The 17,343-nt window shown below is 35.8% G+C and overlaps 1 protein-coding gene across 1 annotated transcript in view; it reads left to right on the forward strand.

The window, feature by feature from the left end:
* Positions 1-17,343, forward strand: part of LOC137223465 (bifunctional heparan sulfate N-deacetylase/N-sulfotransferase 4) — a 247,142-nt gene that overhangs the window by 102,838 nt on the left and 126,961 nt on the right. Inside the window, exon 3 of the mRNA XM_067735209.1 lies at positions 305-459. Coding sequence (XP_067591310.1) covers positions 305-459 — 155 coding nt within the window. The remainder of the gene's footprint in view (positions 1-304; positions 460-17,343) is intronic.

Here is a 17,343-nt window from a genome sequence, read left to right on the forward strand (position 1 = left end):
TTAAAACAAAAATAAATTGACTAATACTCGGTCTTTTTTTTTATTACCACCATATGCTAGCTATTCTAAACAATGTCAGTGATAAAATTCCCCTAAATTCTAAATCTAAACAACTATCTGCACTTACCCCCCCCCCCAACCTGCATTGCCTCTGATGTAATTTAGGGTATGGTCATTTCTCTTTTATTAGAACAACACAAAATCGGATTTATGTATCAGGAGCAAGAAGAATAACAAAAATATGACAAGCATAACCTTTAGTTAATATAGAATTTTCACTTAAGCCATTTTATATGCTGTACAGGGACTGAAGAGGAGGATGAAGGAGACGACCTTTTACTTCATTCTGTGGATGAGTTCTGGTGGTTTCCTCACATGTGGAGCCACATGCAGCCCCATCTCTTCCACAATGAGTCATCTTTAGTGGAGCAGATGATTCTCAACAAGGAATTTGCACTGGTGAGCACATTTTATTGCAGAATTTTTCAAACTATGAGTTGTGATATATTGTAAAATCAATTTATTGGATTTAATCTAATAGAAATATATAGAATGAAACAGAAGATACCAGAGTGCATCACAAGCATTAAGGGTACACATTGCTTTGTATTATTTCGTTTCAGGCATGTGTGTGTATTTGTATTGGGTCGTGATGTGCTGTAAAATGTATTTCAGAAAAATTGGTCGTTGACAGAGAGTTACCATCTCCTGATTTATGGAAGGGTTATTCTATGAAGAGGGAAAATAGTACTTTCTCCATTGTATTTCTAGTACATGATAATTGCCGTCTCAAAAAGTATTTGTTGCAAGGGTGAATAAATAGACGGATAAATTGAATCATTAGAACAATGGCTCTAGATCAGTGCTTCTCAAACTTTAGCATGTAACTTTTTCACCTAGAAGACTTTTTAAGACACAGATGCTAGGCCCACTCCTGGAGTTTCTGGTTTAGTAGATTGTCCAAGAGGCCTGAGAATTTGGATTTCCAACAAATTCTCAGAGGATACCCTTGCTGCTGGGACTGCACTTTGAGAACCACTGTTCTGGACTAGCAGTTGGCAAACTGTGGCCTATGGGTCAGATCTGGCCTGCTGATTGCTTTTTATTGTTCCTGAACGAAGATAGTTTTGTTTGGGGTTCTCTAAATTACGTCTTAAAATGAAAAACAAAGACAGTAATATTCTGTGACATAAAAATTATATAAAATTCAAATTTCAATGTCCATAAATAAAGTGTTATTGGAACAGTACCACAACTCTTCTCTTTATGCATTGTCTGCAGCTGCTTTTTCACTGCAACAGCAGAGTTGGGTAGTTGCAAAAGAGATTATATGTCCCACAGAGCCCAAAATATTAACTATCTGGACCTTTACCGAGAAAGTCTGTCCACCCCTGTGCTGGATATCAAGTAAATCATGTATCCTTTTAACAATCCAATGAAAGAAATGTTTTCCCCAGAAAAATACTCAGATGCATATTCTCACATCTTCACACAGTGTGGCAGTTGGTCACAAGGGGTATGTGAATTCCCCAAAGACCCTGGGCCCCGGTTAAAATCTCTGTCTTCAAGTTTTCATTTAAAATAAACAGTTCATTTGCACTGTATGATTGCTGATATGCTTAATTTTTTAAAAGCCAAATTGGGAGGCGTAGACCCAAGGCCATATGAGTACAATGATATTTAATAATGTTATGCCTAGCTATTATGTTAATGGCTCACCCCTCTTTCCATCTCTAAAGCTCCAGGACTGTGTCAAATCTGCACATAGGATCCTTACTAGTAAGTGTGGGAGTATAAAAAGCAGTTAAGATCATTAACTCAATCGCCAGATTTCCTGTGTTTGAATCCTGACCTTCCATCAATGGCTGCTTGATCTTGAACAAAAATTACTTAGACTCTGTGTCTCAGTTTCCCCATCTGTAAAAATGAAAATAATCATGACAACTACCTCATACGACTGTTTTGAGGAAATGTATAATGTGCTTAGAGCAGTGCCTGGAATACAATAAGTATTCAATGTGTGTTAATTAATCAATTATGATATTTCTAAATCCAGACAATTATGCAGTTGTCTTACTTTACAAAAGCCAAATATTTTTCAAAATATGGATTCATAAAAGTTTGATCCTCACTCACTTTTGGGGAATGTCTAAAAATTTTGTACTGCTTCATAATGTTGGAAAATTAAGTAAGTATTCCTTTTTCGAAAAAATAAACTTACCTTGAGTAAGCATGCTGAATTCTCTCAGTGCAGTTACCTTGAAAATAGACTGTGTTTATCTTTTGGCTTAAACCTCCCCCACCCCACCTCATTCCCACTCTGAAGGCTTGCTTTTTAGGCATGTAGATTATATTTCATAATGGTTGATTTCACCTGTTTGTGTAATTTTTTTTTAAAGCCATGCTGAGAGCACTGGGAAAGACTCAGATGTAATTGCTTTGTAATGAAATGTTGAAAGCTATTTAGAGTCCATTCAGAACAATTACATTTGTTTAGTTGGTGGCTAGAAACTAGACTGAAGCCTATAAATATACTTTGTAAGAAAAATATTATATGTTGCATAATCAAAATATGATAACTAAAGTGAAGTCCGTTAAACACACATAGTGAAATGACATTGTCCTTTTCCTTCTGGTGTTGAGCTCAATAAAACTTCTCAAGATTCTTCAAGCGGTGACATTCAGAACCCCACCTTTAACTGTAAACCTAGGATGGCAATATGTGTGTTGTTCAAAGAGCCAGGAAATGTATTTCTTTCTTATTAAATTATTATCTTTCCGTGCCCAGATGACACTTCAAAACCCTCAACAGTATCAAGATGGGATAGGGTAGTGGAAAGCACTATATTAACAGGCTAAATTTTATCCCTGACAGCTAGTAACAAGTTCTAATACAGCTGGCAATGCATTTAATATCTTTATGCCTCGGTTTCCTCCCCTGAGATGGTAATGATTCCTTTTTTCACTCTAAACTACAGAGTTTTTAGATAATTAATTTAAATCAACTCATCTGCCAACCAAAAGCACGGGGCCAGATAATCCACTGATCAATTCCAATTCCAAAATTCTTTGATCATTGACATCAGTCCACAAATTTGGAATGGACATCTTGAAATACTCATCTAGCTGCAGTCGAAGCAATTATGGGAAGAGATTTTCAAACTAAATGACCAATTTATACTGAAAAAAATCAAAAGTGTTTAAATCTCTTTTTTCTTTCATCCTGACATTCCTCCCTATTCCTTGATATGACCTTGTCTGGCAGAGGGACTATCAGTGAAAGGCACAGTTGTTCTCACAACATTTACAAAAATGATTCAAATAACATATTAGTAGCTTCATACTGATATTTCAAAAACTGTTAATCAGTCGAAATGGTTCCATTTGTAGAATTTCTCCGAATTCTTTCTGGATAGAGTTTATTTTCTGTTGTAATATGTCTAAAGGTCATGAGAAAAACATATTGCAAGTCTGTTTCTTTACTATTTCATTATGTCAGAAGAACTATTATTACTGTACAGCATCATTATTTCTTAATCCATGCACATTTATGTATGCAGTGTGAATGTTTGTGTATATGTATGGGCAGTTACATGTATGTCTGTGTTTAATCCATGAGCACATGTGTATGCAGTGTGAGTGTGTGCTTGTGTGTGCATATATATATGTATGTATGTTTAATCCATGAACATATATGCCATGAGTGTGTGTGCATGTGTATGTTTTTTCTTCATACACACCTTCATGTGTATGAAGGTGTTAATCTAATGATTAGCACAGGCAACCCAGATATGGTCATTGCAAGACACTATACTTGTATGGCAGTAGGGTAGGGGGAAATAATTTTGATCCCTTTTTTTTTTTTTTACTAAATCATACTTTTAGTATGACTAGTTTTATTTTAGTGACTTTTTATTGTCACTAAATAAAAACAACACTTCAAAGATGACAACAGAGGGCTTCCCTGGTGGCGCAGTGGTTGAGAGTCCGCCTGCCGATGCAGGGGACACGGGTTCGTGCCCCGGTCCGGGAAGATCCCACATGCCGCAGAGCGGCCGCGCCCGTGAGCCATGGCCGCTGAGCCTGCGTGTCCGGAGCCTGTGCTCCGAAACGGGAGAGGCCACAGCAGTGAGAGGCCCACGTACCATAAAAAAATAGAGCAACTATGAACAATCTTTGTGTCGTAATGACCTGAACACTAAATCAGCTATGTAGAGATTTCAATTAAAAAATAAAGGAGTATGATAGTGGAATTAATGGCACAATGAAATAAAACAGAGGGAGAGCTGCCTTTCAATAGCTGCTAAGCCTCTATGTTTACTAAATGATGCAGTATGTAGCCTTATGCTGTACATCAAATACCAGATGTCAAAAAACCCTGATAATTACAACTAATAACGTATTTCAATGGTAGGAAATGTAGAGAAGGTAATAATATTTAATCAAAAGTAAAACTGTGAACAAATATTGATTTGATGAAAGTTTACTATGGAGCAAATAGTATATTTTGGAGGTTCAGTGATGTATAAGGCAGTCTGTACACTCAGCAGAGTGGACATTTACATGAACATGGACTTAGATAAAATATAAAGAAGCAAAGCATCCAGGCAAAGAAAAGTTTGAAATATTTTCAGCAATTGCATGAGTTCTTGAGGGATCCTTCAGAATACACACCCTTGTGTGTATATCCATGTAAAATACATATCCATGTAAAATACTTTGGTAATTGAGTGTATTTGTCTTCTATTGCTTCATAACAAATTAGCCCAAGACTTAACAACTTAAAACAACACACACTGATATCTAACAGTTTGTGTAGGTCAGAAAGTTGAATATGACTTAACTGGATCCTGCAGTTCAGAATCTCTTAAAAGACTTCAACCAAGGTGTCAGCTGGGGCAGCAGTCATTTCAAGGCTCAACTAGAGGGTGGACCAGCTCTGAAGTTCACTCACATGGTTGTTGACAAGATTCAGTTCCTCATGGATTGTAAGACTATGGACCTGAGTTTCTCCTCAGTTGCTGCCTGGGTCCACCCTCAGTTCCTCACCATGTGGGCCATTCTAGAGGGCAACTCACAACATGCAGATTGTCTTGGCTCTTTGAAGTTCTTTGAAATTACCATATGAATTGTAGGATCAGCTTATCAATTTCTGCACAATGGCCGGCTGGAATTTTGATAAGGATAGCATTGAATCCACAGATCAATTTGGGAAATATTGTCATCTTAACAACATTAGCTCTTCTGATACATAAACATGGGCTGTTTTTTCATTTATTTAGGTGGTCTTTAATTTCTTCCAACAATATTTTATAATTTTCAGGGTCTATGTTTTACACTGCTTTTATTAAAAATAATCCTAACTATTGTATTCTTTTTAATGCTATTGTAAATGGAAATTTTTATTAATTTCATTTTCACATTGTTCATTTTTATGCATAGAAGTACAATTGATTTTTGTATATGGACCTTGTAACCTTCAAATTTGCTGTACTCACGTATTAGTTCTAGAGGTTTTTTTTAATGGATTCCTCAGGATAGTCTATATGCAAGATCATGTTATATGTAAATAAAGATAGTTTTACTTCTTCTCCAGTTTGTATACAGTTTATTTCATTTTATTGTTTAATTTCCCTGACTAGAACCTGGAATATAATGTTGAATAGAAATGGTAAGACCAAATATCCTTGTCTTATTCCTGATCTTAGGAGGGAAGCATCCAGTCCTTCACCATTAAGCATGATCTTAATTGTGGGCTTTTTATAGATACTCATTATCAAGTTGAATTTTCTGTCTATTCCTACTCAGTTGAGTATTTTTATCATAAAAGGCTGTTGGATTTGTCACATGATTTTTTTTTTTTGGTGTCTATCCAGTTGATTATGTTTTTTTCTTTTTTTATTGTTATAGTATATTATATTAATTGATTTTTAGACGTTAAACCAACCTTACGTGTGTGTGATAAATCCCATTGACCATGGTGTATAATGCTTTTCATATGTTGTTGAATTTAACTGCTAGTGTTTTGTTGAGGGTTTTGCATCTATGTTCATAAGGATATTCATCTGTAGTTTTCTTTTATTATGATATCTTTGTCTGGTTGTGGTGTTAAGGTAATAACCAAATATACTGATGCACTTAACAGTGTCCTACATTTCTCTGAGATTCTACTGAATTTTCTTACTTTTTTCCTCTGAGTTCTTCAGACTGCATAATCTCTATAGATCTATGTCTAAGTTCATGGGATCTTTCTTCTGCCAGCTCTAATGTACTGTTGAACCTCTCTAATAAATTTTTCATTTTAGTAATTGTACTTTTCAATTGCAGGATTTCCACTTGATTCTTTTTTAATAATTTCTGTCTTTTTATTGATATGATCTATTTGATGAGTCACTGTTATCATATATTCCTTTATGTCTGGAAGTATGGTTTGTTTCAGTTCTTAGAATACATTTGAAATCTTTGTCTACTAAGTCTGGCATCTGGGCCCTTTAAAGACAGTTTGCATTGCTTACTTTATTGTCCTGTCTATAGGTCACCCTTCCAGTTTCTTTGCATATCTTGTAATTTTCTGCTTAAAACTGGACATTTTAAATAATTTTTGTAGCACTCTTGATGTTGATTCCCTCCTCCCATCTCCAGGGTTTTGTTTTTGTTATTGTTATTTACTCATCAGTTTACTTGTTTAGTATATGATTGGGAAATAAGTGAAGACTCTTTCCCTTGTGGTGTGTAGCCTCAATGCTACTCCTCAGAGGCAGCACAGTCACTCTGTCGTAACAGTATTTTTAGTAAGGTTGCTTTTACATCTTTTCCTGATGTCTCTATTAAGCTGTCTGCCTGTGGTAGACAGCTAGCCAGGTATAAAAGTTAGCTAGATAAGAACCTACAGTAATTACCAACAATATGCTTTATTGTTTTTGACAATGCCCTAGGATGCAAATTGTGCCATAGTCTGAACCACTGAAATGTGGGCCTTTTCACAGTAGTCTTTGAAGCCAGTATATGAGGCTTTTTATGACTCCAGGAGCAACCCGAGCTGTCTCTTTCCCCGATTCTGTCTAGTAAACTTTTGTTTGGTCTATTATCAGCTTGTTGTTAATCTTAATTAAAATGAAAACAACCTCCTCTTAATTGCTTATTATCAAAATCATCATTTGTTTTCAAGAGTGATCTTAGGTTTGAACTTCATAACTCCCTGTCCCAAAAAAAGTCAGTTCCCTTCGAGAGAACTTAGGAACTCTCTCTTCTTATGGTGTGCCTCCTACCCTGGGCAAAATCTCTACACCAATGCTCCAGAGCTGAGGGTGGAGATAATGGCCCCTTCTCACAGAGTGATACCCAGATTTATGATCAGGGTGCTGGGTTGAGATAGTAGCCTCTGGTCCTCTCAGCTTGCCTCTCCTGGCTTAGAACTACCACCCTATAATTGAGCTGGAGCCAGGACAAATCATGGTTCCAGTATTCTTGGTCTGCATCTGGGGTACAGTTTCTGCTCTATGAGTGTGGCTACCTTGAGGAGGAGAGGTACCCCCTGTGTTCTTGGCTGCACCCAACGTGGGTAGGGGTTTTGCCACTTTAAACTAGAGCAAGTGGGGAAAGGGGTGGGCCATGGCTCAAATGCTACACACTTTCACTGTTCTTACCAATCTTAGTAGATTTCTTGAATAAATATTTCTTTGCTGTATCTTCTTGGTTCATTTTCCAGAGATTTAAAATGCTTGGCATTTTTAAAAAATAATTTCTACCAGGTATGGTTGTTTTGCTGGAAAAGGGACCACGGAGCTCCTCACAGCACCATTCCAGATGTCTGAACTCTATCATCATTTTTTTTTAAGCTGCACATAGACTATTTTAAATGAAAGCTCGTGAATATTTTTTCATGCAGTGTCTTGCTGATAGTCTCTTAAAAGACTATAGATATTTCAAATGTATGTCCTTATTAAAGTATTTTCATATAACTGTCCTATTGATATAATAAAAGTTAAAAGTCTAGTTGCAAAATATGTACCCAAGAAGAGCTATTACCCATCTCTGCATATCTCTAAATGAATCATGTTTTGAATTGGAGAATAAAGGAGGACTTTCCAACTATTTTGATTTAATAAAAACTTACTCAGCTTTAACTATAGTTATGGACAATTTGTTTAGACAGAAGACATCTTTACTATTATATATTTATCACTTGGCTTTGAAAAATGAAAGGACTGATATCTATCATTTTTTAACATCTTTATTGGAGTATAATTGCTTTACAATGGTGTGTTAGTTTCTGCTATATAACAAAGTGAATCAGTTATACATATACATATGTTCCCATATCTCTTCCCTCTTGCGACTCCCTCCTTCCCACCCTCCCTATCCCACCCCTCTAGGTGGTCACAAACCACCGAGCTGATCTCCCTGTGCTATGCGGCTGCTTCCCACTAGCTATCTATTTTACATTTGGTAGTGTATATATGTCCACGCCACTCTCTCACTTTGTCACAGCTTGCCATTCCCCCTCCGCATATCCTCAAGTCCATGCTCTAGTAGGTCTGTGTCTTTAATCCTGTCTTACCCCTAGGTACTTCAGGACCGTTTTTTTTTTCTTTTTTTCTTAGATTCCATATATATGTGTTAGCATACAGTATTTGTTTTCCTCTTTCTGACTTACTTCACTCTGTATGACAGACTCTAGGTCCATCCACCGCACGACAAAAAATTCAATTTCTTTTCTTTTTATGGCTGAGTAATATTCCATTGTATATATGTGCCACATCTTCTTTATCCATTCATCTGTTGATGGACACTTAGGTTACTTCCATGTCCTGGCTATTGTACATAGAGCTGCAATGAACATTTTGGTACATGACTCTTTTTGAATTATGGTTTTCTCACGGTATATGCCCAGTAGTGGGATGGTAGTTCTACTTGTAGTATTTTAAGGAACCTCCATACTGTTCTCCATAGTGACTGTATCAATCTACATTCCCACCAACAGTGCAAGAGTGTTCCCTTTTCTCCACACCCTCTCCAGCATTTATTGTTTCTAGATTTTTTGATGATGGCCATTCTGACCGGTGTGAGGTGAAACCTCATTGTAGTTTTGATTTGCATTTCTCTAATGATTAGTGATGCTGAGCATCCTTTCATGTGTTTGTTGGCCATCTGTATATCTTCTTTGGATAAATGTCTATTTAGGTCTTCTGCCCATTTTTGGATTGGGTTGTTTGTTTTTTTCATACTGAGCTCCATGAGCTGCTTGTAAGTTTTGGAGATTAATCCTTTGTCAGTTGCTTCATTTGCAAATATTTTTCTCCCATTCTGAGGGTTGCCTTATTGTCTTGTTTATAGTTTCCTTTACTGTGCAGAAGCTTTTAAGTTTCGTTAGGTCCCATTTGTTTATTTTTGTTTTTATTTCCATTCCTCTAGGAGGTGGGTCAAAAAGGGTCTTGCTATGATTTATGTCATAGAGCATTCTGCCTGTGTTTTCCTCTGTTTGATAGTTTCTGGCCTTACATTTAGGTCTTTAATCCATTTTGAGTTTATTTTTGTGTATGGTGTTAGGGAGTGTTCTAATTTCATACTTTTACATGTACCTGTCCAGTTTTCCCAGCACCACTTATTGAAGAGGCTGTCTTTTCTCCACTGTATATTCTTGCCTCCTTTATCAAAGATAAGGTGACCATATGTGCGTGGGTTTATCTCTGGGCTTTCTATCCTGTTCCATTGATCTGTATTTCTGTTTTTGTGCCAGTACCATACTGTCTTGATTACTGTAGCTTTGTAGTATACTCTGAAGTCAGGGAGCCTGATTCCTCCAGCTCCATTTTTCGTTCTCAAGATTGCTTTGGGTATTCGGGATCTTTTGTGTTTCCATACAAATTGTGAAATTTTTTGTTCTAGTTCTGTGAAAAATGCCAGTGGTAGTTTGATAGGGATTGCATTGAATCTGTAGATTGCTTTGGGTAGTAGAGTCATTTTCACAATGTTGATTCTTCAAATCCAAGAACATGGTACATCTCTCCATCTATTTGTATCATCTTTAATTTCTTTCCTCAGTGTCTTGTAATTTTCTGCATACAGGTCTTTTTTCTCCTTTGGTAGGTTTATTCCTAGATATTTTATTGTTTTTGTTGCAGTGGTAAATGGGAGTGCTTTCTTAATTTCACTTTCAGATTTTTCATCATTAGTGTGTAAGAATGCCAGAGAATTCTGTGCATTAATTTTGTATCCTGCTACTTTACCAAATTCATTGCTTAGCTCTAGTAGTTTTCTGGTAGCATCTTTAGGATTCTCTATGTAGAGTATCATGTCATCTGCAAACAGTAACACCTTTACTTCTTCTTTTCTGATTTGGATTCCTTTTATTTCTTTCTCTTCTCTGGTTGCTGTGGCTAAAACTTCCAAAACTATGTTGAATAAGAGTGATGAGAATGGGCAACCTTGTCTTGTTCCTGATCTTAGTGGAAACGGTTTCAGTTTTTCACCATTGAGGATGATGTTGGCTGTGGGCTTGTCATATATGGCCTTTATTATGTTGAGGAAAGTTCCCTCTATGCCTACTTTCTGCAGGGTTTTTATCATAAATGGTTGTTGAATTGTGTCAAAAGCTTTCTCTGCATCTATTGAGATGATCATATGGTTTTTCTCCTTCAATTTGTTAATATGGTGTATCACGTTGATTGATTTGTGTTTATTGAAGAATCCTTGCATTCCTGGAATAAACCCCACTTGATCATGGTGTATGATCCTTTTAATGTACTGTTGGATTCTGTTTGCTAGTATTTTGTTGAGGATTTTTGCATCTATGTTCATCAGTGATATTGGCCTGTAGTTTTCTTTCTTTGTGACAGCTTTGTCTGATTTTGGTATCAGGGTGATGGTGGCCTCATAGAATGAGTTTGGGAGTGTTTCTCCCTCTGGTATATTTTGGAAGAGTTTGAGAAGGATAGGTGTTAGCTCTTCACTAAATGTTTGATAGAATTCACCTGTGAAGCCATCTGGTCTTGGGCTTTTGTTTGTTGGAAGATTTTTAATCACAGTTTCAATTTCAGTGCTTGTGATTGGTCTGTTCATATTTTCTATTTCTTCCTGGTTCAGTCTCAGCAGGTTGTGCATTTCTAAGAATTTGTCTATTTCTTCCAGGTTGTCCATTTTATTGGCATAGAGTTGCTCGTAGTAATCTCTCATGATCCTTTATATTTCTGCAGTGTCAGTTGTTACTTCTTTTTCATTTCTAATTCTTTTGATTTGAGTCTTCCTTTTTTTCTTGATGAGCCTGGCTAGTGGTTTATCAATTTTGTTTATCTTTTCAAAGAACGATCTTTTAGTTTTATTGATCTTTGCTCTCGTTTCCTTCATTTCTTTTTCATTTATTTCTGATCTGATCTTTATGATTTCTTTCCTTCTGCTATCTTTGGGGTTAAAATGGGAGTAGGAACATACATATCGATAATTACCTTAAAAGTAAATGGATTAAATGCTCCCACCAAAAGACACAGACTGGCTGAATGGATACAAAAACAAGACTCATATATTTGCTGTCTACAAGAGCACCACTTCAGACCTTGGGACACATACAGACTGAAAGTGAGGGGATGGAAAAAGATATTCCATGCAAATGGAAATCAAAAGAAAGCTGGAGTAGCAATTCTCATATCAGACAAGATAGACTTTAAAACAAAGATTATTACAAGAGACAAAGAAGGACACTACATCATGATCAAGGGATCGATCCAAGAAGAAGATATAACAATTGTAAATATTTACGCACCCAACATAGGAGCACCTCAATATATAAGGCAAATGCTAACAGCCATAAAAGGGGAAATCAACAGTAACACACCATAGTAGGGGACTTTAACACCCCAGTTTCACCAATGGACAGATCATTCAAAATGAAAATAAATAAGGAAACACAAGCTTTAAATGATACATTAAACAAGATGGACTTAATTGATATTTATAGGACATTCCATCCAAAAACAACAGAATACACATTTTTCTCAAGTGCTCATGGAATATTCTCCAGGATAGATCATATCTTGTATCAGAAATCAAGCCTTGGTAAATTTAAGAAAATTGAAATCGTATCAAGTATCTTTTCCGACCACAACGCTATGAGACTAGTTATCAGTTACAGGAAAACATCTGTGAAAAATACAAGCACATGGAGGCTAAACAATACACTACTAAGTGACCAAGAGAGCACTGAAGAAATCAAAGAGGGAAACAAAAAATACCTAGAAACAAATGACGATGGAAACACAATGACCCAAAACCTATGGGATGCAGCAAAAGCAGTTCTAAGAGGGAAGTTTATAGCAATACAATCCTACCTTAAGAAACAGGCAATATCTCAAATAAACAACCTACCCTTGCACCTAAGGCAATTAGAGAAAGAAGAATATCATCATTTCTTGACTCATTTGTTTCAATAGCCTCTTCACTGGTCTCCAGTTCCACTCTTGACCCTGTGGAGTCTGTTCTTATCAAAGTAACTACAGTGATCTTGTTAACATGTAATTCAGATTCTGTGACATTTTGTCTCAAAGCCCTTCAAACTACCTTAAAAGAGCCCACAAGGCCCTAGCATCTGGCCCCTTATATTGTGTTTTATATGCTGCCATCTCATTTTTTAATGAATAATACTTGAAAGTCTCCAGTGCGCCTCCCTTCATGCAGTCCTTGATGATGACTGTTGTTTTTCACAGTTATCACACTTGTGTTGTGCTGCTCCTCCCAGTTTGGTGACTCTGGTTTTGACCCCAGTTTTCTCCTACTCTCCCTACAAGTCACTGCTAACATAATGTCATCCAGGCTCTGGGGTTCTTGAATTTGGAAGAGCATTTCCTTACCTCCCATTCTCTACACCATATACACACTCTTAAGAACAAATGAGAAAGGTATGGGTTAAAGAATATTTTAGTGACATCATCTTGTGTTAATTCAAAAGTTATCCTTGACAGTACTGAAAAGAAGTTGAAGAGAGAGGAAAGTACTGCCTTTGTCTCTTCTCCCTAAAAGTTAATTGCCTGTGTTCTAGTCTTATCTTCCCTTTTCCCTTTTCCTTGCTCCTTAAGGATGGGACCACTGGTATTTTACTTCGTTTTTCATATACTTCAGTCTGTGTAATCCACTATCCTAATTCTCCATACCAAAGTTGCCATCCTACTTTTAGATTTAAGCCCTGTGATAGAAATGCAACTATAATTGCTGGTAATTTCCCCTGATAAGCTAGAATTTCTAGACTGGGTTTTCAAATTAAAACCCACTATATATTTGGAAACGATTTTTTGTATCAGTTTTTAATCCTGAAACAGGCAAAATATATTTTTAAGCTTGAAAAAGCATTAAATAATGAAATCAAATATTAATGGCATTACCTTGGAAGACAGAGCAGTGAAAGTTTGCTAAATGTTTAGTAAATGGAATATTTGTATGATCTTGAATATATTTAATTCTACTTATTGGAAACCTATGATGAGCAAAATGGTGTTCAGAAAGAAGAAAACAATAAAATCACAGTGGGATGATTATAGGATACCAGCCAGCAAACTTGAAGCTCATTGATACGAGCATTTAAATGATTTTGTTACTGAATATAGAATGTTTATTTATAGATGGCATTTTCCAACAGTTTAAAAGTATTTCCATATATCCATGTGGTCAGTAGAGATATCCCTTCATCATTATGTCTGTTAATTTTTTCTTTTTATATTATATATACATATATTTCTCATCTCTTGTTCGAAACTATTCACAGACACAATTCATCCATTACCATATTCCTTTTCTGTGACAATATTGAAATATCACAATCCTTTGTACCTTCCTGTTAATATTCTTGTGTTTTATTTAAAATAAAAGTGAATAAAACTTAGTGTGAAAAATTGCACACCTATAGATTCAACCTTTAATATATGCTATATCAAGATGAAATATTGTGTTACAATAAGTGAGCTATCCATTTGTCACTGAAAATCTTTAGCATTTGAGTGCTTTATTGTTTTAAGCATTTCAGAGAGTAACCTTTTAAAATACATAACTTACCACTTTTAAAATGGTAAATGTGTCCTAAGCATCATGACACATTTTTCATGACAGCTAAAGGTTTTCATGTTAATACAAATGATTTTACTGTACTCTTTTCCTGCTGTGCTGTCAGAGTCAGCTGTGATTATATGGATTATTTGCTCCTAAACTATGTTCACAGAATTTTTGAATTCTTGTGTCTACTTTTTCTAGTTTTCCAGTCTATTGTTTGTAATGTTGGTAGCTTTCTTTTCTAGCCATTGTCATGTTATCTGGGCCTAGTAGCCAGATTCCCATTTCAGTAAAATGAAGTGGTCAAAGTAGATGACCACTGAAACCCCTGATATCTGTAAAATTATGTGAATCTGAATTGCCCTGAGCTTGGAAATCAGGTAGAGAAGGCTTCCTAGGTTTGTTTCTAAAGTGATAATGAAAGCTCTCAATTTCACAAATGAAAAAACTGAGCTCATAAGTGACTTGTACTTGGTCACACAGGGAACCCACACTCTGCCTTGTGGTTCCTAATTCATTGCTCTCAATTGCACCATACAACACCCCAAGCAAGAGCTGATGATCTGTGGGAAAACCAGACAGTATCTTCCCAAGGTAAAATGAACCAACTTGTGTGCCCTGTTATTCTAATGGCCTTTTGTTAACCATAGTCCAGGTAATTAAGGTAATATATGTGACTTCTGCAAAGCTGAATAATAGTTGAAGAACCCAGACCTTTCTTCTGTATTGAGAGAAGTAGATGTTATTGTATAAAATTTCAAAGATTAATATGGAAAATTTCATGTATTAATGGCATAATTATCAATGCATTGTGTAACAAGCGAAAATATTTTGATTTCCCTTTCAGCTACCCATTGACAGCAGATAGGTATAGGTTTTTGGCCTTTTTACAAGTAGGATGATATTGTTTAATAAAATTCTTAGCTAGTTTATTCAAGCAGTCGCTAAAGTTCTCAATTTCTGTTTTCACCAAACCTAGGCCATGAAGAATAGGATAAACTTTTTGCCTGGAAATTAGAATTGGTTTTTCACTAGCTATTAATATTCATACTGCTTAGTAATGGATTTAGAGAAAAAAAATGGCTTTTCTTGTCATGTGTTGTATCATGGTCAGTCCTTGACTTGCCAGTCTGGTATTGACGGGTAGATAAAAGAATTTCCCTTAGACAGAAAATTTCTACAATACATATTTATCTATTTGATTTTTTTTAGCAGAGGGGACCATCAGACACCCCCATCCCCCAAATCCCTATTTTAGCTGCAGCATCTTTTTTCTGTATAGTAGCTTTTTTTTTCCTGAACATGTTTAATCTCAAAGGAATAAATGCCATCTACAGAATGCACTGTAATATTGGGCAGCAATAATTGAAGGAAATGAACTATTTATATTACTCAGATGCATTGATATGAATCTACCAAGGTTTGCACCTGTCTGTTCTTGTTGTCATTATTTTTAGTAAGTATAAAGTCTTGAAAGTCATTCTTTCTGCTTTATGGTTTTTATGCATTTAAATAATATTTTAAGATTAACTAGAGGAGCTCCAATTCTTTTCAAGTGCTGATACATATAACAGTTGCAACAAAGATTTCCCCCTATAGGAGGTAAGCTGATAACTGCTTAAAGTAGTTGTTAATATTTAATTTACTTGCTTTAAGGTAAATAAATATTTCCTCTAAATATTAAGTTTTATTTATATAATATTTATTATAGTTTTATTTATATAATACAGAGCAATAAACTGTGCACAAAATACAAAAGAAAAATTCACGTTCCTCTGCAGAAAACAAAACCTTAACTATTTTTATACATAAAAATCTTTTATGACGTGAGTTTACCCTGTGTGTGACACAGCCTAATTGCCCTGAGTAGTAAGTTCATGTGTTTAGCTTCAGATGTATCTTGGTTCAAATTTTGCCGATTACTAGATGGGTGCCCTTAGCAAATGACTTAAAATTCCAGTGCTTTAATTATGAATGTGTAAACTGGAGATGATAGTTGTTTCTACCACATAGGTTTTTACGAGGTTTAGGTGATGTGTGTACATGTTCATATGTGTATAATGCTTAGCTAAGTGCTTGGCACATAAGTCTTTCAAAAAGCATTTGTCCTCCTCCTCATCATCATCATGGCTACCATCATTCTTACCATATTTCTTCAGGAAGCATGTGATCATTCCTCTTGAAATAAGAGGTTGATGATGATTGTAAAATGACCAAGTGACTTTTTCAAGGTAATGTAATATGCACATTGGGAACAGATCCAAGATAGTCTAATTTGCTTTGCAGTCCTCCATCTATCCATCATTCAGTACTGAATGTGGTCACTAATTTTTGGTGATTCAAAGAGACCAATATCTTACCAAACATTCCAGGAAAAAGGAACATTCATGATAAAAGTTGTGTTTTTAAAGAAAATAAGCGAAATATAAAAAAAAAAAGTTGATACATGTATATGTGAACTCTTGAATCTTTGAAATTATTGCTTTCCAATTATGTCCAAAAATTTTCAGATACTTCCTCCAGTGTGAAAAAGTAACTCCCGTCTTTCATTTGTTCAGCTGTTTGTTCATTTCTTTCTTCTTTCTTCCCTTTCTTTCTCCCTCTTTTCCTTCCTTCCTCTCCTCAACAGATAATTAATGAATGTGTATTATCTAGTAAGCACTTTACTTGACACCAAGAATGCAAAAATGAATGAGATGCTGCTTATTCTTGGGATATAACTTCAGTTTAACAAAACAGCATTTTGGGTTTTTGAGAGACAGGTACAGAGCCCAGCATAGCCACAAAGGGGACACGGGTTATTTATAAGAGGAAGAAAAATCATAAACAGGACAGACAATTGAGATAACACCACTTGTGAAAAATGAGTAGGTGTGCTTGAGGCAGAAGGCAGGAACAGGGCATCCAAGCAGAGGGAGCAGTATGAGAAAGGGCACAAGATAGTGCCAAAAAGAACGTGTTCCACTCTTGCGACAAAATATATATCAATATATATTGCTTCAGCAACAACCTATCTGTGGGTCAGGAAACTATTGCCTGTGGGATTTAGCTGCAGCCTGTTTTGGTATGGCTGGTCTGCTAAGAGTGGATTTTACATTTGTAAACGGTTGTAAAAATCAAGTAAACAAAGAAAAACATGTGACAGAGACATTTTGTTGCTGGCAAAGCCTAAAATATTTCCTACATAGCCCTTTGGAGAAAAAGTCTCCCAAACTTTGACCTACACACTTTGACCTATAAAGATGCAGAGGAAGGTATGTCAAATTGGAATCATAATAATGGACAGTATTTCATGAATCCCTAATTAATGTA

The sequence above is a fragment of the Pseudorca crassidens genome, chromosome 4, assembly GCF_039906515.1.
Source record: "Pseudorca crassidens isolate mPseCra1 chromosome 4, mPseCra1.hap1, whole genome shotgun sequence".
NCBI classification, from domain to species: domain Eukaryota; kingdom Metazoa; phylum Chordata; class Mammalia; order Artiodactyla; family Delphinidae; genus Pseudorca; species Pseudorca crassidens.